This window comes from Elgaria multicarinata, chromosome 22 (assembly GCF_023053635.1).
Source record: "Elgaria multicarinata webbii isolate HBS135686 ecotype San Diego chromosome 22, rElgMul1.1.pri, whole genome shotgun sequence".
NCBI classification, from domain to species: domain Eukaryota; kingdom Metazoa; phylum Chordata; class Lepidosauria; order Squamata; family Anguidae; genus Elgaria; species Elgaria multicarinata.
The window spans coordinates 12,331,865-12,359,194 of NC_086192.1; the positions used below are offsets into that span (position 1 = coordinate 12,331,865).

General features: G+C 45.7%; 1 protein-coding gene across 1 annotated transcript in view; it reads right to left on the reverse strand.

The window, feature by feature from the left end:
• The window catches only part of GTF2IRD1 (GTF2I repeat domain containing 1), an 83,864-nt gene that overhangs the window by 12,310 nt on the left and 44,224 nt on the right, over nt 1-27,330 (reverse strand). The window contains exons 4-18 of the mRNA XM_063146714.1: nt 25,197-25,343; nt 24,455-24,638; nt 22,178-22,488; nt 19,472-19,561; nt 17,470-17,553; nt 15,489-15,672; nt 14,738-14,763; nt 12,284-12,404; nt 10,588-10,625; nt 7,404-7,484; nt 5,971-6,048; nt 5,497-5,550; nt 3,552-3,617; nt 1,316-1,499; nt 102-160 (exon numbers count right to left, since the gene is read on the reverse strand). Of these exons, the coding sequence (XP_063002784.1) occupies nt 102-160; nt 1,316-1,499; nt 3,552-3,617; nt 5,497-5,550; nt 5,971-6,048; nt 7,404-7,484; nt 10,588-10,625; nt 12,284-12,404; nt 14,738-14,763; nt 15,489-15,672; nt 17,470-17,553; nt 19,472-19,561; nt 22,178-22,488; nt 24,455-24,638; nt 25,197-25,343 (1,707 nt within the window). The remainder of the gene's footprint in view (nt 1-101; nt 161-1,315; nt 1,500-3,551; nt 3,618-5,496; nt 5,551-5,970; nt 6,049-7,403; nt 7,485-10,587; nt 10,626-12,283; nt 12,405-14,737; nt 14,764-15,488; nt 15,673-17,469; nt 17,554-19,471; nt 19,562-22,177; nt 22,489-24,454; nt 24,639-25,196; nt 25,344-27,330) is intronic.

Sequence of the window (27,330 nt, forward strand, 5' to 3'; positions counted from 1 at the left end):
ATGAAGTGGGCTCTATTTCACGAAAGCTTATGCCATGATAAACAGTGTCACAAGTCTCTCTTGTTTCTTAAAAAAGCACGATCCGAAATCGAGATATTTACCGATTGCTCCTGAGCTGTCTGAGGCTGCCTCCTTCACCCCTTCCGTAAGGAGTTCTGGTCTGAAAAAAGAATGTTGTAATAATAAAACGGGAATATAGGAAGAGGCCTTTTCACAAACAGACTCAAGAGTGAGGATTGTCCCATCTGGGACACTCTCTGACATTGGCCAGGGATGAACAAGCAGGATATGGTGCAACAGCACCCTCCCGCCCATGTTCCCCAGCAGCTGGTGCACCCAGGCTTATTGCCTCGAATACTGGAGGTAGCACACAGCCATCAGGGCTAGTAGCCATGGATAGCCTTCGCCTCCCAGAATTGATCCAACCCCCTTTTGAAGCCATCCAAATGGGTGGCCATCACTACATCTTGTGGTAGTGAGTTCTATAATTAAACTATGTGCCGTGTGAAGAAGTCCTTCCTTTGATTTGTCCTGGATCTCCCACCCATCAGTTTCATGGGATGACCCCGCTGGGTTCTAATATTTTGAGAGAGGGGAAAAAATGTCTCCCTCGCCACATTCTCCACACCAGGCATCATTTTGTCCACCTCCATCCTGTCTCCTCTTAGCCTCTTCTTTTCCAAGCTAAACAATCCCAGCTGTTGTAACCTTCCCTCGTAAGGGAGACACTCCAGCCCCTTAATCATTTGAGTTGCTCTTTTCTGCACTTTTTCCAGCTCTATAATATCCTTTTTTAGGTGTGCTCCTAAAGTAGTCGACGGTTGGTTATTTAACCCACTGTAGGTTATCGTGTTGTGTGGAGGGATTTTTCAAAACAATGGTTAGTTGTTTGGCCGAAATAACCCATGCAAAGAACTAAAATTGTTTAGAGTTAACTATCTGAACCACTGTTAATTATTGTGTTGAATTGGTTATTTCATGGGTCACTGTTGGTTATTTCATCTGCCACAGAGTTGCAAGGCAAGAGCAGTCAAAGCAGAAACTGCCACTCTAGTCCAGCTGGTGGGATAGATTTTTGGCAGCAATGGCTGATGGGATACTAGCGGGAGGACTAAGTGGGAAGAGGGTGTGTCAGCTCAGCGTGGACTAATAGTCAATGCATCACTGACCCTAATCCACACCATGGTTGATTATTATCATGTGTGGGGAGGACACCCTAGATAAACAACTGTCAAGTTGATTATTACCCCACCATAGACTATCGTGTTGTCCGAACGCGGCCGGTGAGAAGTGAGCCTGGCAAGGCTGACCTTACCTCTTGATGACAAACCGGATGGTGCTGCTGGCCTGAAGGATCTTTTTTAGCTTCGCAATCCCAAAGCAGTTCGGCCGCCTGAGCAAGATGCCATCGGGCAAGCCCACAACAAAGAGGTCTTCCGGGTACATCAGGAATTTGGAATACGGGACTTTGACAGGCTCAGAGATCCCTATGGCTTTAGCTGCAAAGGCAAGCATGCAGCTTCAAACATGCTTACAGATTACCAGATACTGATATGTCATCGAGGATGTTAAAAAAAATACCGCATGTTATAGATCACAATACCAATGAAACCGAAAATTATCATCGTACGGATAAACTTTATACTGGAATACAAAGTAATGTACATGTCCTCGAAAACTATTTATCAGTTTCTTGGAAGTTAACAAATGGATTTTCTGAGCTCCTTTGACAGCCAAAAGGCTGATATTACAACACTGCAATGTTAAAAAAATAATGGATCACAATACCAATGAAACTGAAAATTATCATCATACGGATAAACTTTATACTGGAATACAAAGTAATGTACATGTCCTTGTAAACTATTTATCAGTTTCTTGGAAGTTAACAAATGGATTTTTTGAGCTCCTTTGACAGCCAAAAGGCTGATATTACAACACTGCAATGTTAAAAAAATAATGGATCACAATACCAATGAAACTGAAAATTATCATCATACGGATAAACTTTATACTGGAATACAAAGTAATGTACATGTCCTCATAAACTATTTATAAACTATTTATCAGTTCGTTAGAAGTTAACTTATGGTCAGTGCAAAATGGATTTTCTGAGCCCCTTTCATGGCCAAAAGTCAACACTGGAAGGACAAACACTCGCCTCCTATAATACAATGGATTGAGGACTGAACGACGTTATCCACATTTGATATATCGGCACCGCTCGCAAATAGATAAATATAGGGATATTTGGTCTACTTTTCCTGAAGCTTATGCATAATCTCCTGCCTTTTTAAGAAGGTAGTATTTAATGGAATGTTGACATTTTTATGCATGAAATTTCTTGTCTTTTTCCCCTTTCTTTTTCTCCAACTTTTTCCCTTCACATTTTATTTTGTTTTGTTTTGTTAAAATCGCCATAAAAAAGTTTAATGAAAACTATCTGCGTCTGAGTACAAACTTCTCCTGCTTGTAATGTTTGGAGGAATTAAGAATTGAGCAGCATTTCTCCCCTCCCTCCCCCCCAAAAAAGTTCTTCTTCGGCTCGGAATTTAAACCCCGCCTCCCAGGAGCCCTGAAGGCTGCAATGACAGCACTACGAGGAAAACTGCTCTGTTTGCTGAGCCCAATTCCAGTGCGAGCAGAGGGGAGTTAGAGGGGTGCTAGCATTTTAGCACAGAAGCAGTGGAGGCTCTGATGTCAGTGGGGCAGTGAATCCTCTCCGGGTTTTAGTCAAAACCAATCAGAAGTAGCTGTCCACGGAGCTTCCTTCAGCTTCTGCCTTTCGGACCACACGTGGGAGTCTTCTAGAGGGTGGGTGCTTTGACCAAGAAAGCACGTTTTTGGACCGTTGCTTGATGTAGTGGAAGCTGGTGACTCCAAGGTCAAGTAGGGCGGTGAATCCACTCCGGGCTTCAGTTAGAACCAGTCAAAACTCTTTGTACCTTGGAGAGCTCCTTTATTTATTTATTTATTTATTTATTACATTTTTGTACCGCCCAATAGCCGAAGCTCTCTGGGCGGTTCACAAAAATTAAAACCATGAAAAGAATAAAAACAACCAACAATTTAGAGTTCTGACTTAAACCCAGGGCGGATTCACCACCCCACTGACACTGGTTCCACCAGCCTCCATTTCTTAGGGGTTTTTTTTTTTTAAAGCTGTTTGTGAGAGTTCCCCAGGCAACTTATTCTTCCACTCTGGGCCCTGTCAGCCCTGGCCCTCCTTCACTCCTTATTTGCCCAGCGCTGAAACCATGACACCAAATGACTAGGTTCCATAGAACCATATAGAGTTGAAAGGGTCCTCGAAGGTCATCTAGTCCATCCTCCCCGCTCCATGCAGAAGCTGCAGCGCAAGGAGGAACTGCAACATCCCTGACAGGCAGACCATCCAGTTTCTGCTTAGATGCCTCTAGGGAAGGAGAGGACTTTTCAGAGCAGCTGGTGGCGAACCTTAGCAAGAAGAAGTCTGCAAAGGCAGATGGAAGAACAAGGTAACAGAGCCAAAAGACAACAAACCTTGGAATAAAATAAACCAAGTGTCTCACCGTATCTTGCATTGAACAGAATTTCAACTTGTTTCCTCAAGTGACTTAGAACGTCACCTATGCCGTCTGGAAGACACAAGCGAAAAGCAGGCCCACATGTTTGATGACGGCGTTTGAATCAAAATTATTTTCAGAACAGCATATTAACAATACATCCTAAACACAATACCCACGGCATTGTAAAAACAGAAGTTAAAAGCAGCGAAACGGAGAGATTTAAAAGGACTGAGAAAATAGAAAGGAATTTGATCTTTGCATATATTCCCGTATGAAATTTCCCGTCCGACTAATGCGTGGATTGCAACTTATTTATTGATTTAAAACATTTATATCCCGCCCTATATCATTAAGTCCTCAGAGCGGCGTACAGATAAAAACATACAGTATAAAACAATAAATATGCACAGTTAAAAACAAATTCAACCGTGATCCAAGTTAAAACAATATATAATTTAAAAGCAGTTACGACAGTTAAAACAATGCTTTAACTGTTTTAGCTACCTGATGGATTTCAGGCTTCTCTAAATGTATCTTAATGTGGAGAGAGAATCATAGAATTGTGGAGTTGGAAGGGGTCACCAGTATCATCTAGTCTAACCCTCTGCAATGTGCGGGAAACCAATGAAACCATCCATGAGAATTAGCTGTCCAGCCTCTTCTTAAAAACCTCCAGAGATGGAGAACCCACAAACTCTATAAGTAGATTCTTTCACTCTTGTACAGATCTTACCGTCGGGAAGTTTTTCCTTATATTTAATCGAAATCTAGGTAGCTCTAACCTATACCCCTTATTCTGGGTCCTAACTTTTGAGCTGTGGAAAATAGTTCTTGACCATCCTTCCTGTGGCATCCTTTGATGTACCTGAACACTGCTCACATGTCTCTCCTCAGCCTCCTTTTCCCCAGACTGAACATCCTAAGTTCCTTCAGCCTGTCCCTGTATCATCTTTGTTGCCCTCCTCTGAACCTGTTCTAACCCGTCCATGTCCTTCTGGAAACGGGGCGCCCAGAATCGTACACCATACTCCAGGTGTGTGGTCTTACTCTTCTGCTGCTCCCAGACTGTGGAATGGCCCACCGGAGGAGACACGTCAACTTGACGGTCTACTAGCATTCAAGAAAGCTATCAAGACTGATCTCTTCCGGCAGGCCTATCCAGGGGAATTTTAGGATGTTTTTAGAATGTTTTTTAAGATGTTTTAACAATGTATATTATGTTCTTAATTCAGTTTTATGTATTTTACCGTTTGCTGTTGCTCCCCGCCTCGATCAGAATGGAGAGGTGGGTAAGAAATAAAATTATTATTATTATTATTATTATTATTATTATTATTAGTGCTGAATAGAGAGGAATAAGGACTTCGCGAGATAAATGGCTATTTTGAGAGGATAAAAAACAAACAAGGTAGAAGATGAATGCAAACAGGGGGATGGAAATACGGGTATTAAAAAAAAAATAGCAAAAGTGACCCAGACCAGCAATAGACAGATTTCCCATCCCTAACACAACGGTCTTCTCTTGGTGCCAAAATGACAAGTTTTAGAAAGATTGGTCCAGGGCCTAGAGTATTCTGGTGTACAATCTCTATTTGTGCAAATTAAATTTTTTAAAAAATCCGCTAGCCGGCTCGCTACGGACTGAATTGGGCAAGCTAGCGGAAGACAAGCCGAATTCGGTTCAGGGGGGTGGAGGGTGGGCGAGCCAATGAAAGTTCCACCCCCCACAACCAGATCCTTCGGACAGAAAGGCCCACAGGTCACCATGCCAGACGTCCGCACTACAGGAAGATGTATTGTATTTTGAGTTAAATAATCATAATTTTTTTTTCTACATCTACACGTATAAACGCGCACGTGCAAATCTGTGTCCTCTTTTCGGCGATGCACACGTGTCCACCTGAGCCTCAGGCGACGATCTCCGTCGTTAGAAACTGGATCAACTCACCTTTGCCGTCCACCTGCTTCTCATCGTGTTGCACATCGTTAACGGGGCCCTTCTCTGAAACCAGAAAGGAGACGAACATTTAGCAGGAAATATATCCCGTACCTTTTCTTTTCTTGTTTCAACATCCTGTGTGAGGAAGCATTCTGTGAAAGTGGAAAGCTTACACTTCGCCACAGTGGAGCTTTTGGGTGGTCCTATGAAAGGTATTATTTTGCCGTCGCTGGGAATTTGATGAATTAGGGCATTCTGATGCCAACACGTGGTGGCATCTGTCTTTGGGAGCCATGGCCAACGAAAACAATGACGGAACCTTCTACGAACGGAAGGCGTGCCACCTCTGTCAGAAAGTGCCCTACTTGCGGGGATTTTTTAAAACGTGAAGAGGCTCAAAGCAGTCCGCTAAAGCAGCCACCCGGTAGTGCACCAGAGAGGCGGAGTTTGAGAGAATCAAACCGCTAATTAGCGACCAATCACCTGCCACGTAGCTGGGACCGTCCGAAGTCACGTGATTGGCTACCGTGTCGTGCCTTTCATCGGTACCGGGCGATCGATCTGTTAAGAGGAGAAAACGAAGACTGTCCAATGATCACAGAATCATAGAATAGTAGAGTTGGAAGGGGCCTCTAAGGCCATTGAGTCCAACCCCCTGCTCAATCCACCCTAAGGCATACCAACCCTGGGACGGTTTTTATGCTTTCCCGAGAGGAAAGGCGACAAACCTTGAGAGTTTTTTAGACCAGAGGGAGGAAGTGACCAAGGGTGGACAGATGAGAGAGAGAGAGAGGGGTGTGTGAAATTACGATCGGTGTGGAGAAAGTGGAAGGGGGTTTCTCCCCCTCTCAGAATACTAGAGCTTGGGGGTCCTCTCATGAAGCTGACTTGTGGGAGATTCAGTCCAGATAAAAGGAAGGCCTTCTTCAGATAGCGCAGAGTTTAAACGCCGGAATTTGCTACTGTCTAGCCGTTTGGTTGTTTCGATGTATCACTGTACACGTGAAATGCTCGGCATGTGTTGCTTTTAACCTTATGTTCTAGTTCAGTGGTTCCCAAACTTTTTCAGGTCACCGCCCCCTTGCTTCCACAAACTCAAGCCCAGCGCCCCCTATCCTACACTATAAAAATCATTCTTCAGAACCGCTAATTTTCAACGACCCGCTAAGGAAGATAATAACAATAAAATTCAAAAACGTAACAATTAATTGAATATTTATTCAAAATCCAATTACATTTTTTTTAGTTTATTCAATTAAACATAATTGATGTACTAGATCCAGTGATATCATCTATTCAAAGTCAGATAGTCATTTAGCAAGAATATTAGATATCACATTTAGTAACTAGGATAGAGTACATCACTATCGATGAAGTGATACCAGTTTCCCAAGGTCTGGTTTAAAGTCACTTAACAGGAGTCTTAAATCACCCCATTTAGTAAACTGGAGTCGATTTCTTTGCTTGGCGAGAAGTAGGCAGACCACCCTAAAACCACATTCCACCAAATACGATGTTGGAAATGCAACCAGGAGCTTCTGAATCACTCTCCGTAGTGCAGGATAGCGATCAGAAATTTCCTTCTGTAACCAAAACTCCTGGTATGGAAAAGACCACCTTGAGCGCCCCCCTGCTGCCCCCTTGCTTCTTAACGCCCCCCTATGCAATCCCACCACCCACAAGGGGGCGGTACCGCCCACTTTGGGAACCACTGTTCTAGTTTATAAAATTGCATATTTTTAAACCTGTTCCCTTAACTTGCATGTTTTCATTGCTACAGGGTGGGTACTGGGCCAGTGACCAGGGGCTTCCCATGTGCTCATGGATCAGGGCCTAACCCAGCTTGCTCTAGGTTGATGCTATCTAAGCATAAGCTTCATCTGGACATCAGCAGCAGCAGGTTTTATCAATCCTACCTGGAACGGTGATTTGAATGATGTCCACTTCGTCCGGTTCTATTTTGATGCGTTTAATCCCTCCCACTTCTCCTGAGGTGCCTGCCGAGGAAAAGAAACGCAAGAATGAGGAAGAGGGGCTGGGTTCAGACAACACGATAACCCACGGTGGTTTAAATCATCAACCGTTGGTTATTTACCGTATTTCTTCGATTCTAAGATGCACTTTCCCCCCTAAATTAACAGCTCTAAAAATGGACTGCGTCTTAGAATCGATGGCGTCTTAGAATCGAAGCAATACGGTAAGAGGAAAAGAGGAAGCTCCTGCAGCAGCCTCGAGCCACGCGAGCGAGGAGGAGCTGGGAGGGTAAGCGCCTGGTTTTTTGTTAGGCAAATTTATTCGTAAGTCCCATCGATTTCCATGGGACTTACTCGCGTGTCGTCGTCCCCTGGTGCAGAGACAAGTAAAGAGCGGGACTGGAGAGTTAAGTTTACTCTTTGTTTCAACGCCCCCCCCTTCTTCCCGCGCAAACGGCAGTTTCTTCTCTTACAGAGGGGAAAAAGAAAAGGACACAACCATTAGAAGAAAGCACGGAGGGGTGGGGAGGAGGTTGGCTGGGCGGTGAGCGAAGTATTTCTTTGATTCTAAGATGCCCTTTTCCCCCCAAATTAACATCTCTAAAAATGGGGTGCGCCTTAGAATCGATGGCGTCTTAGAATCGAAGAAATACGGTAACCCAACATGGGTTATCGTGTTGTTTGGAGGGAGTTCTTTAACCAACGGTGGGTTCTTTGGCCGGAATAACCCAAGCATATAGCCAACGCTGTGCAGAGTTGGCTATTTGTACCACCGTTGGTTAGCGTGTGGTGTGGAGGGCACCGTTGGTTATTTCGTCAGCCACAGAGTCGCAAGGCAGGAGCGGTCAAAGCCGACAGGATAGATTTTCGGCAGCGATGGCTGATGGGATATAGTTGCGTGAGGACTGAGCGGGAAACAGAGGGCGGGGGATGAGTGACTCAACTCAGTGGCCTGGTTCAGACAAGACACTAAACCATGATGCTTAGCCACAAAATGGTTACAGGAATGCATTGAGGTTAATGCATTCCCTTAACCATTTTATTTATTTATTTATTTATTTATTTATTTATTACATTTTTATACCGCCCAATAGCCGAAGCTCCCTGGGCGGTTCACAAAAATTAAAACCATAATAAAACAGCCAGCAGTTTAAAAACACAAATACAAAATAAAGTATAAAAACCACAACCAGGATAAAACCATGCAGCAGAAATTGATTAAAATGCAGAGTTAGAACAGTCAAATTTAAATTTAAGTTAAAATTAAGTGTTAAAATAATGAGAGAATAAAAAGGTCTTCAGCTGGCGACGAAAGGAGTACAGTGTAGGAGCCAGGCGGACCTCTCTGGGGAACTCATTCCACAGTGGAGAAGGCCCTGCTCCTGGTAGCCACCTGCCTCACTTCCTTTGGCAGGGGCTCACAGAGAAGGACCCTTGTAGATGATCTTAAGGTCCGGGCAGGTACATACGGGAAGAAGCGTTCCTTCAAATAGCCTGGCCCCAAACCATTTAGGGCTTTGAATGTCAATACCAGCACTTTGAATCAGGCCCAGACCTGGACTGGCAGCTGATGAAGTTGTAAAAGGACTGGCGTGACGTGATCTCACCGGCCAGTCCCTGTTAGTAACCGTGCTGCCCTGTTTTGTACCAGCTGAAGTTTCCGGACCGTTTTCAAAGGCAGCCCCACGTACAACGCATTGCAGTAATCCAAACGAGAGGTTATCAGAGCATGGATCACTGTAGCTAGGCTATCTCTGTCCAGATAAGGGCGCAGCTGGTATATCAGCCTGAGCTGATAAAAGGTGCTCTTTGCCACTGAGTTCACCTGTGCCTCAAGTGACAGTTCTGGATCCAAGAGCACCCCCCAAACTACAGATCCGTAGTTTGTGGTGAAGCAGCATGGTTTAGCGTGTTGTCTGAACCAGGCCAGTGTGGGCTAATAGTCAACTCAACGCTGATCCAAATCCACACCACGGTTGATCAGTAGCATGACATGTGGATGCCATGCAACCCCTAGATAAACCACCTTCCAGTTGATTATTGCCCCACCGTTGACTATTGTGTGGTCTGAACGCAGCCAGGGTGAGTGGGTCACATAGCTGCTCTCCAAGATTTCTGAAACGGAAACCTTCCCATGCCCTATTTAGAGAGGCCTTTTGCATGCAAAGCTACTACTGAGCTTTGTTGTTGTTTATTCGTTCAGTCGTTTCCGACTCTTCGTGACTTCCTGGACCAGCCCACGCCAGAGCTTTCTGTCAGCTGTCGCCACCCCTAGCTCCCCCAAGATCAAGTCTGTCACCTCCAGAATATCATCCCTCCATCTTGCCCTTGGTCGGCCCCTCTTCCTTTTGCCTTCCACTTTCCCTAGCATCAGCCTCTTCTCCAGGGTGTCCTGTCTTCTCATTCTGTGGCCAAAGTACTTCGGTTTTGCCTTTAATACCATTCCCTCAAGTGAGCAGTCTGGCTTGATTTCCTGGAGTATGGACTGGTTTGATCTTCTTGCAGTCCACGGCACTCTCAGCATTTTCCTCCAACACCACAGTTCAAAAGCATCTCTCTTCCTTCGCTCTGCTTTCCTTATGGTCCAGCTCTCGCAGCCATAGGTTACTACGGGGAATACCATTGCTTTAACTATGCGGACCTTTGTTGTCAGTGCAGTGTCTCTGCTCTTAACTATTTTATCAAGATTTGTCATTGCTCTCCTCCCAAGGAGTAAACGTCTTCTGATTTCCTGGCTGCAGTCAGCGTCTGCAGTAATCTTTGCGCCCAGAAATACAAAGTCTGTCACTGCCTCCACGTTTTCTCCCTCTATTTGCCAGTTACCAATCAAGCTGGTTGCCATAATCTTGGTTTTTTTGAGGTTTAACTGCAACCCGGCTTTTGCACTTTCTTCTTTCACCTTCGTCATAAGGCTCCTCAGCTCCTCCTCGCTTTCAGCCATCAAAGTGGTGTCATCTGCATATCTGAGATTGTTAATGTTTCTTCCTGCGATTTTAACTCCATGGCCTGATTTAAATAAGAATGTCGGAGGCTGACTTACAGGAATAAAAGGGAATAATTCAACTGTACAAAAGAACAAACAGTCCCCTGTCATCCCCTCTGCCGATATTCGGAATTTCTGGCTTACCCGGTTCGCAGTCTCCGGAGATGAAGCACTTCTCAGACCTAGCAAAGGAAAAAGCAGCGTCATTGTATCGGACCTGGAATGTGCCTTTGTATAAAACTGCGAGGTGCTAAAGGTACTCAAACAGGTCCGAGAGATGGAAAAACAGGCAGCTGGATGGATTAATCTAGCGGACGACTGGCCATGTGGTTGTTTTTAATGTGCAAAGGAGTGGGAAACATTTATCTTGTTCACTCCTGGAGCAAATTTCATGGACATCATTTATTCCCATTGGGACCAGGATATGACAGATTCTGGCTGGACATCAGGAAAAACTTCCTGACTGTTAGAGCGGTACGACAATGGAACCCATGACCTAGGGAGGTGGTGGGCTCTCCCACACTAGAGTCATTCAAGAGGCAGCTGGACAACCATCTGTCAGGGATGCTTTAGGGTGGATTCCTGCATTGAGCAGGGGGTTGGACTCGATGGCCTTGTAGGCCCCTTCCAACTCTACTACTCTATGATTCTATGTTCAGGAAAAACTTCCTGACTCTTAGAGCAGTACGACAATGGAACCAGTGACCAAGGGAGGTCATGGTTTCTCCCACACTAGAGGCCTTCAAGAGGCAGCTGGACAGCCATCTGTCAGGTGTGCTTTAAGGTGGATTCCTGCTTTGAGCAGGGGTGTCGAGTTTCTCAGAAAGCTCCTGCTTTCAATGGGAAACAAATGACAAGGCCTGCTAGGTAATCTACAATGCTTTTACTAAGCAGCAAACATCTCTTCTTTTGCCTATCCTAGGCAAAACTATGCAAATTAAGCGAGACAATTGTCTGACCAAGGAGAAGAGGAAGCCCCTTCCCAAACGCCCGTAGCTTCAGAGCCTGGTGCGGAGGCAGGTTCTGGCGCAATCCTAGTTGGACCGACTTTCTCACACCTTCCTTCCGCTCTGTGTGTTTTTGCTTCCGGCGGACCCTAGCATCAGCTAGCTTGATGCGGCACTCTCCTCCAGAAGAAAACTCACTTCCCACTGAGTGTTAGGATTTGGCCATGAGAAGATAAGCTCTGGAGAGGGCTGACTTCCAGCTGGGGAATTGCCCGTGAGAGCTTCCTCCCCCACTGGTACAGGCTGGCTGGTGTCTGGCGCCGCTTCCTCTAGGTCCGAATCTGATTCTGATTGATTACCTGAAACACCTTCTCCCAAAACAGGGGCAGTAGGGTTAGACATGACAAGGGGGTTGGACTCTATGGCCTTCTAGGCCCCTTCCAACATTACTATTCTATGATTCTATGATATCTGAAGGTATGAACATGCCAGAGCTTTAAGTTCAGCGTCTGAGGTCTTCATCTCTGACTCAAGGGTAGATTTCTGAGAACCAGGAACAGGGCCTTTTTCATTGTGGCCCTGCATCACCCCACCCCCAGGGAAATACATATTACCCCACCATTATTGTTGTTGTTGTTTTAAATACGTTTTTTTTAAAAAAATCCAGACTGGATTTGGCTGATGAACTGTGTTGCCATTAATTAATTAAAGGACTTAACTTCTTTAATGATTTCTGTGTTTATTCAGCATGTATGAATTTTAGCATCTGATTCGTAAACCGCCTTGTGGACACAGAAAGGAGGCTTAGAAATCTTGTAACAAATGAATAAAATTAAATAAAAGGTGCTACGGGAACACGAGGTCAAGGCATTTGTAAGATGACATGTGCTTACCTGCGATTAACCTGTGAAGTCCCTGCTAGATCAAGAAATGCCATTCTGTGCGGTTCAGGAGAGATTTCCCCGGAGGGACTAGATGGCTCAATCTTTGTAGAATCTTTGGTAAATTTACTTCCTGGTTGTGAGGATTGTGCAGCATAAGGGAAAGAAAGAATGAATGAAAGAAAAATGTTTTCCAGGTGATGGATTTAGACCGGGGGAGGGGCCCCCTTTGGTTCCACCTCCACCCAGCGTTAGCATGTAGTCCACAAAAGATTACCCCCAAGGGACTACCATATTTCTCCGATTCTAAGACGCCATCGATTGTAAGACGCACAATAATTTCAGTACCACCCACAGAAAAAAAAGCTTTGATTTTAAGAAATAATAAACGCACCTGCGATTCTAAGACGCGCCCCGTTTTTAGAGATGTTTATATGGGGGGGAAAGTGCGTCTTAGAATCGAAGAAATACGGTATATCCCTCAAAAACAAAAAACAAACACAATAAAAGTTTTCCATCCCTGATTTAGAAGTTCATACACCCAATGTCCAAGTCATCGCCTTCGTTCGCCATTCTGCCATTTGCTGAAGATTTTTAAAGTGACCGATAGTAAAGAAGGCAAACTCCGTGTTAGGCGTTATAAGAAAAGGAGCTGAGAGTAAAACGGCCGGTATCGTACTGCCCTTATACAAATCAATGGTGCGACCACACTTAAGAGTACTGCGTACGGTTCTGGTCACCACACCTAAAAAAGGATATTATAGAGCTGGAAAAAGTGCAGAAAAGGGCAACTCAAATGATGAAGGGGCTGGAGCATCTCCCCTACGAGGGAAGGTGACGTCAGCTGGGATTGTTTAGCTTGGAAAAAAGGAGAGTAAGGGGAGACATGATAGAGGTGTACAAAATTATGCATGGTGTGGAGAATGTGGAGAGGGAAACATTTTTCTCCCTCTCTCAAAATACTAGAACCCAATGGGGCCATCCCATGAAGCTGATGGGTGGGAGATCCAGGACAAATAAAAGGAAGGACTTCTTCACACAGCGCAGAGTTAAATGATGGAACTCACTACCACAAGATGTTGTGATGGCCACCAATCTGGATGGCTTCAAAAGGGGGTTGGATAAGTTCCTGGAGGCAAAGGCTATCCATGGCTACTAGCCCTGATGGTTGTGTGCTACCTCCAGTATTTGAGGCAGTAAGCCTGTTGCTGGGGAACATGGGCAGGAGGGTGCTGTTGTACCAGGTCCTGCTTGTTCATCCCTGGCCGATGGCTGGTTGGCCACTGTGTGAACGGAGTGCTGGACTAGATGGACCCTTGGTCTGACCCAGCATCAGGGCACTTCTTTGATCTTTTGTCCTTAAAACCCCTTGAAACTAAAAGACCCCAAGTTCCTTCCAATGGGTTTGGAAAACTTCATGGCACACACAGGTGCACAATCTATCCGCCTACAAAATTACTGTGCAAAGACAGAATCTGGTATTTGGGCCAGAAAGTGAACATTGTTAGAATCTCTTGGCTTTCTTATATTGAGTTGGTTTGCATATAACGCCAAACCACAGTTTAGTGTTACGAGGGTGAGCTGTAGTGAGCCTTGGGCTCTCTCTCTCCCCCTTCCTCTGCTGCCCAGACCTGACAAACTCTAGTTGATCTTAACTATGGTTTGTGGGAAACAATCCAACTTCAAACCATGGGTCATGAAGCCGGCGTGTTTCATAGAATCATAGAATAGTAGAGTTGGAAGGGGCCTCTAAGGCCATCAAGTCCAACCCCCTGCTCAGTGCAGGAATCCACCTTAAAGGATCCCTGACAGGTGGTTGTCCAGCTGCCTCTTGAAGGCCTGTAGTGTGGGAGAGCCCACAACCTTCCTAGGTAACTGGTTCCATCGTCATACCGCTCTAACTGTCAGGATGTTTTTCCTGATGTCCAGCCAGAATCTGGCTTCCTTCACTTGAGCCCAGGATCGAGAAGAGATCCTGGCCCTCCTCTGTGTGACAACCTTTTAAGTATTTGAAGAGTGCTGTCATGTCTCCCCTCAACCTCCTCTTCTCCAGGCTAAACATGACCAGTTCTTTCAGTCTCTCTTCATAGGGCTTTGTTTCCAGACCCCTGATCAAGAAACTATAGTTAAGATTAACCACAGTTTAGGGTTCAGACAACATGAAAAGCTGTGGCTAAACTAAAACGGGAGCAGAATCTTCCAAAGTCCTCTTTGCAATGAAGTAGCAGTGTTAAGAGGTGATTGCACGAGTTTGCTGCAGCTTATCCTCGTAACTCTAAACCATGGTTTAGTATTACACACAAACTCTCCCATCCTGTTTCTGAAGTTAGCAAGCGCAGGCCACCAGTGATGAAACTGGGGAGAAAACATCAACCGCTCTGCTTCTATCCAAGTTAAATCCAAGAGAATCAGAGAGTAATGTCTCCACAGAGACAAAAGGACCAAAGAAGATGCACAACAACATACCTGTAAAAATTCGTTCATCAAACATCCTGTAAAGGAAGGAAAAAACCAATTAAGCTGGACGGAAGGAGGAGTGATAATGAAAGACTTCCATTTGTAATCTGCATTAAAGGGACATTCAAGTATACATTATTATTATTATTATTATTATTATTATTATTATTATTATTATCATATTTATTATATTTATTTGTATCCTGCCTTTTGCCCAATACTGGGCCTCAAGGCGGCCTTACAAAATTTAAAACGTATACATTTTAAACCTAGGAAAAGAAATGTACAAAAAAAAATTTAAAAATAGATGGAGGTCCAGGTTATTCTCCAAAGGCCTGACGGAACAAACAAGTTTTTGCCTGCTTCCGAAAGCCCATCAAGGAGGGAGCCAGGGAAGAGAGTTCCAGAGCACCGGAGCAGCCACCGAGAAGGCCCTCTCCCACGTTCCCACCAAATGCGCCTGTGAAGATGGCGGGACTGAAAGAAGGGCTTCCCCAGAAGATCTCAAAGCACGGGCAGGGTCATAAGGGAGAATATGATCTTTCAGATAACCTGGACCCGAGCCATATGGTGGGTCATGCTTTGATCTTAGGTGGATCAGACCAGCAGCATCACCGCCCCTGCCGTTTTCATTTGTTGGCGCATGGAAAGAACGATGGGGATCCTTGATGTTTTAACTGCGACGAGGAAGTGGGAATTTCTTCACTCCTGCAGAACAAGTTGCACCAGCTAAAAGATCCATTTCAACATAAGGAAGTACCTTTTGATCACAAAATGGATATTGTGCCTTTCTTCCAATATCCGTTTGAGCTTGGGGACTCCGTACGTGCAGGGCCGCTTGAACGGGATTTTGTCCGGAATGCCAATGATTTCGACTGCTTCCGGGTCGCAAGCAATCTTCCGGTAGGGGACGGGCACCATGTGGTCAAGCCCGAGAGCTTCAGCTGAAAGGGAGAGAACCTTTAGCTTCTCAGGGTACGGACAGGAGGAAGATTCATAACATTTTAAAGCAGCCCTTGGACAGCCAAGATGTCAGAGAAGAATGGAGGAGAATGAGGGGAGAGAGACAGAGAGAGAGACAGAGAGAGAGACTTGTATAAAAGATTATGTTGTGGATGATGATGATGGCCATTCTTCCCATTTTGAAGACAACCAGTGTAGAGTATTTATTTATTTATTTATTTATTTATTTATTTATTTATTTATTACATTTCTATACTGCCCAATAGCCGGAGCTCTCTGGGCGGATCACAGTCTAAATTACCCTTCCCCAACCTGGGGTCCTCCCATGTTAGCTGGGAATGATACGCGTTGCAGCCCAACAAAACAGGAGCACACCAGGTTGGGGAAAACTGGCTTAGAGTATATTACTAGGATTTATCAGCGACGAGTTCAAAGATTGAGGCGAGTCATGAGAGCACTCTTCAAATACTTAAAAGGTTGTCACACAGAGGAGGGCCAGGATCTCTTCTCGATCCTCCCAGAGTGCAGGACACGGAATGATGGGCTCAAGTTAAAGGAAGCCAGATTCCAGGTGGACATCAGGAAAAACTTCCTGACTGTTAGAGCAGTACGACAATGGAACCCATTACCTAGGGACTCGAAAGGTTGTCACACAGAGGAGGGCCAGGATCTCTTCTCGATCCTCCCAGAGTGCAGGACACAGAATAAGGGGCTCAAGTGACAGGAAGCCAGATTCCGGCTGGACATCAGGAAAAACTTCCTGACTGTTAGAGCAGTACGACAATGGAACCAATGACCTATGGAGTTCATGGTCTCTCCCACACTAGAGGCCTTCAAGAAGCAGCTGGACAGCCCTCAGTCAGGGATGCTTTAAGGTAGATTCCTGCATTGAGCAGGGGGTTGGACTCAATGGCCTTAGAGGCCCCTTCCAACTCTACTATTCTATGATTCTATGATTGCAGCCATAATGCCCATGCACTAAGCCAGGCACTGTTATGCAGACCAAGCCTCACGGGGCAAGAAGGAAAGTGCGAGGGTGTTGGGATGTCCTAAGTCTACACACACAGGGGGGCAAAAGTTGTGGAACATTGACGCAGGCCATTGTGGGGGGAAATTATGGCCAGTGCAGGCTGGTGCCTCCGATACCAGTGGGGCGGTGAATCCAGTCTGGGCTTCAGTTACGACCAGTCAGAACTCTAAAAGAGCTCTCTAAGCATTTTTCATCATTTAGAGTTCTGACTGGAACCCGGAGCGGATTCACCACCCCACTGACATCAGCGCCACCAGCCTCTGCTAAATTTGACCCTTTCGGATGTTGTTGGAATCCATCTCCCATCAACCCCTGTCAGGAGGGGCAACAGTTGGGGATAATGGGAGCTGTAATGCAGCAACATCTGGAGGGACACAGGTTTTCCCCCCCTTGACACAGGCAACCACGTTCCCCGTGGCTTCCATCCCATCTGTTTGGGCTCTGAGGGAACCTTCCGTTGAGGCCCTTATAGAGGCCAATTATAAATTTACTGAGAGAACTTTCCAGAACATGAGGCGTTTGCGTTAATTAGAAGCGGAGGGCCCAGAATCCGCCTCGCCAAGGAAGCAATTAAGAGAAAGGGACACCAAGCATATGGCGTCTGCTGCTGTGTCAGGGAATAAAAATAATGAAAGGGGGGAAAACACACTAAAAAAGAAACACACACACACACACACACAAATATCCCATAATGATATGCAAGCCATAAGCACCGCAGATGACAAACCGGAGTTTCACGCCCACTCACCATATCTACTGTTAAATAGAATTTGCACACATTCCCTCAGGGTGTTGATATCTTCGGTTTCTTTTATAAAACTGTCCCATTTATCTAGCAAAACAAAAACGAGACGTTTCCACATGGCAGTGACGCAACAGAGCCTTCGGGAGTCCAGGTTGTTTCTCCACAATGCTACCTGAGAGAAAGCCAGGAGGGTGTGTGTTTTTTTTTCCCTTCCGCCGGCCACACCAGGTTCAAATCCTGGTTACCAGATGGTAGCTCCGGTCCTGTTTGTGTGAACAAAACGCTGGACCACCTGGACCCTCGGCTTGATCCATTGTGGCTCTTCTGACGTTTAAAGCCCTAAACGGCTTGGGACCTCGATACTTGAGGGAGCGCCTCTCTTTATATATACCCACCCAAGACTTGAGATCTGTTGCAGGAGCCCTTCTCTGCATCCCACCAACGCAACACCTATGCTATGACGGGACAAGAGAGAGGGCCTTCTCTGTGGTGGCCCCCCGGCTGTGGAATGCCCTCCCCTTGGAGGCCCGACTGGCGCCAACGTTGATTTTATTCCGGCTCCAAGTGAAAACACGGCTTTTTAACAAAGCCTTTAATGGTTAAATTCACTAAGATGGCACATGGTTTTAATTGGTTTTTACTGCTTTTAAATTCTATATTGGTTTTAACTTGGTTTAATTTGGTTTTAGCTGTGTATATTTATCGTTTTATATTGTATGATTTTATCTGTACGCCGCCCTGAGATCTTAGTGATATAGGACAGGATACAAAGGTTTTAAATGAATCAATAAATATGGCCTAATCCCACCCACCCCATCCCTGGCTATGACCACCTCTGAGGTAGACAACACTAAATTCGGTGGGCCAGTGGTTTGACTCTGGATCAGCCAGCTTCCAATTCTTAGGGAAGAGAATATGAGAGGGCGAGGAGGGACTATGTGAAGCCGGAGGCTCACCCATGTCACACCAAACCATGGTTTGCCATGAACTGCAAACTCGTTGCTGCATCCATTTTTGTCTTATACATAATAATGTCCCAGTCAGCTCAATAACTTCTTACGCACTCGATAATATTCCATTTGAGTTGTTCTGGGACAGCTGAAGGTTTCGCCTGGAGCTGCCCTCTGATTCCCCTTTATTTATTTATTTATGTATTTATTGCATTTTTATACTGCCATGCTCTGATAACCTCTCGTTTGGATTACTGCAATGGGGCTGCCTTTGAAAACGGTCCGGAAACTTCAGCTGGTACAAAACAGAGCAGCCCGTTTACTAACAGGGACCGGCCAGTGAGACCACATCACACCTGTCCCTTTACAACTTCATTGGCTGCCAGTCCAGGTCCGGGCCCAATTCAAAGTGCTGGTACTAACATTAAAAGCCTTAAACGGCTTGGGGCCAGGTTATTTGAAGGAACGCCTCCTCCCATATGTGCCTGCCCGGACCTTAAGATCATCCTCAGGGGTCCTTCTCCACGAGCCCCTGCCAAAGGAAGTGAGGCAGGTGGCTACCAGGGGCAGGGCCTTCTCCGCTGTGGCACCCTGGCTGTGGAACGAACTCCCCAGAGAGGTTCGCCTGGCGCCTACACTGTATTCTTTCCGTCGCTAGCTGAAGACCTTTTTATTTTCTCAGTATTTTAACACTTAATTTAACTTCAATTTAAACTTTGCTGTTTTAATTCCGTATTTTAATCTATATCAACTTCTGCTGTGTGGTTTTATCCTGGTTGTGCTTTTTATATTGTATTTTGTATTTGTGTTTTCAGACTGTTGGTTGTTTTAGTATGCTTTTTATGGTTTTAATTTTTGTGAACCGCCCAGAGAGCTTCAGCTATTGGGCGGTATAAAAATGTAATAAATAAATAAATACCACCCAATAGCCGAAGCTCTCTGGGCGGTTCACAAAATTGCCCTATGGTTCCCCACCCAGAACACCCAAGTTCACACGCCACATACCACGAAAAAAAACCCTTGCCCTCTTTAAGCACCGGCAAGTGTAACCATACCTGATTTGTCATGGACGATGGAGAAAAGGATGCGTTTTGAGGAGTGGACATTCTGGATGAGCGGACCGCCCGGGAGGGTAGATTTCTGTCCTGGAGGCAAGAAAGAACGAAAGCACGCAAAAATGAGGATTGAGCGACGGGGAGAGAGATCAAAAAATGGTGAGGAACAAGGGAAGAAGGCAGTTGCAGATTAAAGAAAACGCACAGCCAGCCTGGAATCCATGCTTCCTGACTTATATGATCTCCACCCTGATCTGTGAGGAACAGTGGCCACTCCTACGTTGGGGCTGATAGTTTATGAAACTGGAGACAACTCTTGGGAAACAGACAAGCTCTTCCTGAGAATTCTCTGAAAAAGCTTGTGAAGAACAAGACAATTCCGAGCTGAGCCAAGGAGACGACGCCCATGAGCCCTGGGGACATCAGTGTCATGTCTAACCTTACTGCCCCTGTTTTGGGAGAAGATGTTTCAGGTAATCAATCAGAATCGGTTTCGGACCTAGAGGAGGAGGCGCCAGACACCAGCCAGCCTGTACCAGTGGGGGAGGAAGCTCTCACGGGCGATGCCCCAGCTGGGAGTCAGCCCTCTCCAGAGCTTATCTCCTCAAGGCCAAATCCTACACACTCAGTGGCAAGTGAGCCTTCTTCTGGAGGTGAGCATCCCGACAAGCTAGCTGATGTTAGGGGCCGCTGGAAGCTCAAACGCACAGAGCGGAAGGAAGGTGTGAGAAAGTCGGTTCGATCACGCCAGAACCTGCCTCCACACCTCGTCATTTGCTTCCCATCGAAAGCAGGAGTTTGCAGAGAAACACGACAATCAGTGTGTGTGTGTATGAGAGGGGGGCATGTGACCCTCTCCCCAAAGCGAGGGTGTCAGGGATCTGCTAATCTGATGCCAGAATGAAAAGTTGATGTCTACTTCTCACTACTGTTCCCTTTCGCTTCTTTGGCCATCACCCCAAGGCTACCCAGCCTCTAGTAACCGTGCCTTTTGTGGGCCTGGTTTCTTCTCTCATTGCCTCTCTAGGAATTTCAGACCTGTGACCAGGGCCGGGCAAAGCTGGCAATAGGCCCCAGGCCAAATGGGAAATAGGCCCCATTTCAAAGTATTTTTTTAATCAGTTCTAAATACATATGAACTAGAATGATATATATATATATATATATATATATATATATATGGTAATGGCAAGCACTTTAATTCAAGATGTATATAAGACATTGCTTCTTCATATTCAGAAATGCTTTATGGGTTTTTCTTTGGGCAAATTCATCATCAACAACAGAAAAATCAAGCTACTTTGCCTCGTCAATGTTAATGTTCAAAACTGCTAATCCATTCAAACGTTTTTGCACCCTTGCGGACCGAAAGTATGACTTGATTCGTTTTAGGACACTGACGCTCCTCTCATTAGAGGCCGCTGTTGCTGGCAATGACAGAAAAATGTGCAACGCGATGAGGACACCGGGGGGGAAATATTCCCCGCTCTCAAGTTCAATGTTTGACCATAAATTTCCTTTGGCGAAACAGCGACGAGTTTGAAATTCACATCAATTTGTTGTTGTTGTTTTCAGAAGAAGCACTTCACTCTGAATGTCAGTTGAAATATGACTTGGCTATCGCTGCTGAAACTGATTCGCTTTTTGTGACAACTCATTCCCATCTAGCTGCTTAAAGTAGGGTGACTATATGACCAGATTTGCCCGGATTTGCCCGGGTTTTTGGTGACGAATCCGGGAAGGGGAGGGGGAATACGGATTCTTCCAATCTTCCCCAGCCAAAGAGCAGCTCTAATGGGAATTAACAAAAATGCTTATAACTCCGTCATTTTTAAAGATAAAGATATGAAACTTCACACCGTGATAGGTTTTAGGTAGAGCTTTAGCCATACCAAATTTGAAACAGATCTGTTCATTCATTGATTTTTTAGGAATTTTTTAACAATTGAGGTTTTAAAATTATTATTTTTAAAATTGTCATTTTTAAAGATAAAGAGATGAAACTTTGCACCATGATAGCTTTTAGGTAGAGCTTTAGCCATACCAAATTTGAAGCAGATCCATTCATCCATTGATTTTTTAGGAATTTTTTAAAAATTGAGGTTTTAAATTATTTTGTAGAACAGATTTGTCTTAAATGTGTGCTGTAAGATCAGACATGTGACCAAGGCTATGTTCAGGTGGGCACGCCCCCTTGGTGCTAGACATGCCCCCTTGGGGGCCGACCATGTTGTCCTCCTTTTTGGTTTCCAAAATATGGTCACCCTAGCTTAAAGTGCCACAAAAAAAAAAAGACATTCAAAAAATCCACAAATATTCCCAAATCGCTTGACCTAGCCTTTTGTGATTGCTCTCAGCCTCATTCATGCGCTTTTGTCTCATCTCTACTGGAGATAGGGGGCGGTGAAGGCACCTTGGCTTTTGGGCTGTCTCAAAATGGCGTCAGTCCTGCTCACTCACAGGAGAGCTACTTTGTAACAAATCTTTACCAAAGGGTCCCCCTTTGCCTCTACCAGGGGGGCTCGGAGTAGCCCCCCCAAAATCGTAGGCCCCACTGATGCCCCCCCACCTCTGCCCAGCCCTGCCTGTGACCCCATCCAAGCCATCATGACGCACTCCTTGTTCCCACCCAACTTTAGTTCCGATCCGAGGCATATCAGGGCCTCGCCAGAGACTCCTTGTGCAGCAAAACATTAAGGCCATTACCACAGCAGTCACCGAACTCCTGTGGCGAAGGCACCTTCGCTTCTCCTGGCGGCCGGGGCCTCAGCACCTCGCCGGCTGTGTTCATCCCATGCCGACTGGCTGGACCCTCCTGCTTTATCTCCATGGCGATCTGCGTAGGCAGCGACACGCCGTACAGGAAACTGTTTGCGGTGGCGCCAGAGAGAGCGTCTTGATTGGCTGGTTTGACATGCACATTGTTAAGGCCCGGCTCTCGGTTCCCCTTGGATGGTAAGGCAGAAGAGTTCACCTCGGCACCAGGGTTGGCCTCCCGGATGGAGTCTTCAGGGGGCCTAAAAGGAGGAGGAAACTGTGGTTAAATTCCATAAGAGCATTTATTTAGTGATTCACGGGATTTTTTTAGGCAGCTCTTCAGCCCAAAAGGCTCCCGGAGTGGCTTACATGCAATCAGTAAAAGAAGACACTCCCGTCTCATAGGCTCACAATCTGGAAAGACATGACATGCAAGGAAAAAGGAATAGGGAGAAGCCAGGAGTCACAAAACAGGAGCCAGGAGTCACAAGACAGGAGTCACAAGTCAGGAGCCAGCCACAATGAACGTGCATGTTCCTCATCCTGAACAGGAAGTCTTAATAGACCTTCCAAGTTGGGGGAAGCCGCCTCAGTTACTCTGGAGCCCAGGAACACTTCACTGTTCAGTGAATGCAGCCCCATAGGTCCAGGGATTCCTACTCCAAGCCCCAGTAGCTCTTCGAAACAGCTTTTCACGTCCCCGCCTCAGTCGTCTCTTCTCCAGGCTAAAAAAGTCTGGTTTTCCATACTCCTGCCCATCTCTACTGTCTTCACGTAGACAGTAGCCCAGGCATAGGAAAACATTCCCCAGCAAATATAGTGTTTTCTTGCCCTACCCAAACATAAACCCTTGAATTTGCACGTTTTGCAGTGGTCGGAAAAACTCTGCTTCTTCAAACGTTCCCTTCCTGTTCATCTGACTCACGGACAGGGTTCACACGACACAATAGTAGTTAATAAGCTATGGCAGCTTGTTAATGGTGAGTTGTTAACCACCCTCGCATGTGCCATTTGTGCGCGACCTAAATTATCTAATTCCCTTAGCCAGGTGACGTCCAAACCTCGCAAGGGTGGGTGGCCAAGCGGAGCACTTTGGAAGCTTTTCCTTCCAGTTTCGATTAGCCACGGCTTGTCATATCATCTGAACCCAACCTGCAGAGGTGAATCGTAACTAGAAGGTTGCTTGAAACAAACCATCTTCAAACCGTAGTTTCTGAAGCTGGCTTGCTTTTACTAACCAGAATAAAGATTAAGTTGTTTTTAAACTGTTTTTAGGATGTTGTTTTAGGATGTTTTTAACAACGTATACTATGTTTTAATTGAGTATTATGTATTTTATCGTTTATTGTTGTTCACCGCCTCAATCAAAATGGAGAGGTGGGTAAGAAATTATTATTATTATTATTATTATTATTATTATTATTATTATTATTATTATTATTAATAATTATTCAGTTGAGGAATTGGATGAGATGCTAAATTCAGTTAATAAAAACCCCGGAAGGGGAACCTTCCAATCTCATCCTCATGGCCACGCCAAAGGAGTGTACGAGCCCAAAAGGAGGCGAGTCTTTTTCACATTGTAATAATAGTAGTAGTAGTAGTAGTAGTAGTAATAATAAAAATATATTTTTTACCCGCCTCTCCGTTTGGATCGAGACGGGCAACAACAATAAGTATAAAATACATAAAACTGAATTAAAACATAGTATACATTATTAAAACATCCTAAAAGCATCCTAAAATTCCACTGGATAATAAAAACATCCTAAAAGCATCCTAAAATTCCACTCGATACTAAAAACATCCTAAAAGCATCCTAAAATTCCACTGGATACTAAAAACATCCTAAAAGCATCCTAAAATTCCACTGGATACTAAAAACATCCTAAAAGCATCCTAAAATTCCACTGGATACTAAAAACATCCTAAAAGCATCCTAAAATTCCACTGGATACTAAAAACATCCTAAAAGCATCCTAAAATTCCACTGGATAGGCCTGCCAGAAGACATCAGTCTTCATAGCTTTCTTAAATGCTAAAAGACTGTTCAGTTGACGAATCTCCTCCGGCAGGCCATTGATAAATAAGGGTTGGCTGCAGTTTCCAAATGCAACCATTTGACGGGAGAACATTTTGTCCCAAAGTTGGCTTTTGAACAACGAAGTTTGATGCCCAACGTACCGGCTTTGCACGCGGCGACCTCAGAGAAGAACTTTCTCTTACCTTTTTAGCCTGAAGCGCATGCTGTGGCTGTGTTCTAAAATGGCCATCAGAGACTTTGCATCGTACTCCGTGGGTTTCCTGAAGGTGAGCCCATCGGGCAGCCCAGCTATGGTCAGCACGCCGGGCTCTTTCGAGAATTTCTCATATGGCAGTGGTACCACGCTGCTCTTCCCCAAGGCCTCACCTGGGACAAAGTGGGGGGAATGATAAGCTGTGAACACAGATCATTGAACTGAGGGTGGTTCAAAGGTGATACTCCCAAGGTTCGGTCTCTTTGTCACGTCGTGCTGTTACCAGGAAATGATATTCAGGGCAGATCTACGCAGATGGAGGGGCGGTGGTGATCCAGATGGAACCGGGTTCCTTTTAAGTTAGCTTAGTGTCATGTACTGAAGCGACTCCAGCTTTCTCTGGGAGACGCATGAGGCAAAGGCCTAGGCAATTTACAAAGCTTTATTGCAAGCAATAAACACTTCTGTAACACAAACTAGGCACCTTCTGTGAAACTCCCCCTTAAGCAAAAACTATGCAAACTAAGCAAGACAACTGTCTAGGAGAGCGGCTTCCGGGTACGCTGTTTGGCGCCCTCGTTTGCTTGGCGCTCTAGGCTGCCGCCTTAGTTGCCTCTATGGCAGCACCGGGCCGGCCCGTGACACACAAGCAGAGAACAGGCCGGGCAAAACCCGTGCTGGTCCCTCCCAGCCTCCACCGAAACCGAAACCAAATCAAGGCCGTTCCTTACTATAAAGCACGTCGAAGACTTCTTCCACCATCTTCCTGAGGAGGTAAACGTCTGATCCCTGATCTGGGGAGATCCGTGGAACTGTCCGGCCAAAGTCCTTGGCCTTCTTCTGGCCGTCCAGATCTTGCTCTTTCCTTTGTTGGACTCCTGCCGGCCAAAGGAACACCGGGAGAGAAAGGGAGAAGAGGCAGCCCTTGAGAAGTGGCCATGTGTGATCACCAACAGGATTCTTGGTGTTTTAACCAGAGCCGTGCATTGGCCAAACATGTGTTGGTGATAGCAACATAAAAGCATAGAAGTTGGTTTCTTTGGCTGTAGTTAGACCTAAGGTTTATCCCAGGATCATCCTGGGTTCAATCCTGCCTGAGCGCTGGATGCCCTGTGTGGCACTTAGATGAACAGGTTTGACCCCAGGACAATCCTGGGATAAACCTTAGGTCTAGGTACAGCCTTTCTCTTAGTATCTGGTCACTCTCGCTAAAGAGGGCAGGGCTCCTGCAGCTTTAACGGCGGTGATGTGTTTTTTTTTTTAATAAAAACAGAGAAAGAAGACACTTCAAAACTTCCTACACTTAAAAAGCTATGTAGGAACCCCTGCCCCCCTCCCCCAGGAAAAAAATATTCAAAATCCTCACATCTCTCAGCCTCTCTCGCCAGAGTTTTCATTTACCCCAATTATGCCAAAAACGGAATAATTGAAATTTTCAGCACAGCACGAGTAAATTAATTTTCATAGAATCAAAGAATCATAGAATAGCAGAGTTGGAAGGGGGCCTACAAGGCCATCGAGTCCAACCCCCTGCTCAATGCAGGAATCCACCCTAAAGCATCCCTGACAGATGCTTGTCCAGCTGCCTCTTGAAGGCCTCTAGTGTGGGAGAGCCCACCACCTCCCTAGGTAACTGATTCCATTGTCGTACTGCTCTAACAGTCAGGAAGTTTTTCCTGATGTCCAGCCGGAATCTGGCTTCCTGTCACTTGAGCCCGTTATTCCATGTCCTGCACTCTGGGAGAATGGAAAAGAGATCCTGGCCCTCCTCTGCGTGACAACCTTTCAAGTATTTGAAGAGTGCTCTCATGTCTCCCCTCCTTCTTCTCTTCTCCAGGCTAAACATGCCCAATTCTTTCAGTCTCTATTCATAGGGCTTTGTTTCCAGACCTCTGATCCTCCCAGAGTGCAGGGCACAGAATAACGGGCTCAAGATTCCAGCGGGACATCAGGAAAAACTTCCTGACTGTTAGAGCAGTGCGACAATGGAACCAGTGACCTAGGGAGGTTGTGGGCTCTCCCACCCTAGAGGCCTTCAAGAGGCAGCTGGACAACCATCTGTCAGGGATGCTTTAGGGTGGATTCCTGCATTGAGCAGGGGGTTGGACTTGATGGCCTTATAGACCCCTTCCAACTCTATTATTCTATGGTTCTACCACAGATAATTTATACTGTAAGGATAAGGAGTATAATTTGAGGGGAACTGCCCCTAGAACCCAGGCTCTGTGCTACGCTTCCATCAGTAAGAAACAGGTAAAGCAGACAACATACCAAGAGCAAGCAAACAAAAAAATCTTTGCTAATGCCGAACGCTCACAAACGGATTAGACTCGGGGCAACATTTAGAGCTGGCGCACATTCAGCAGATAATCCAAGCAGGCGTTGACCTTGACAGCCGAGCAGGGCTAATATTTGCAGGAGAATGAACTGTTCTTGAGCTGTCCCACCGAGGGGATTAGACGCCAATGCCCCCAACGCCAGCAGCACTGAACATGCAGGCAAGCCTCCTGCCCGGGTTTTCCACCGCATGGAAAAACTCCGGATTATAACAAGACAGGGTTTGTGTTTTAATGTTTTAACCCGCTCAGGTACAATCGGGGTTACAGGCATATGGAAGAAGGTAACACACAAGCAGGACATGGTGCAACAGCACCCTCCCACCCATGTTCCCCAGCAACTGGTGCTAAGGTAGCCATGGACAGCCTTAACATAAGAGCCCTGCTGAATCAGACTGAGGGTCCTAGTGCAGCATTCTGCTCACATAGTGGGCAAACAGCTGTCAACCAGGGACCCACAAGCAGGACATGGGGCAACAGCACCCTCCCACCCATGTTCCCCAGCAACTGGGGTATATAGGCTTTCTGC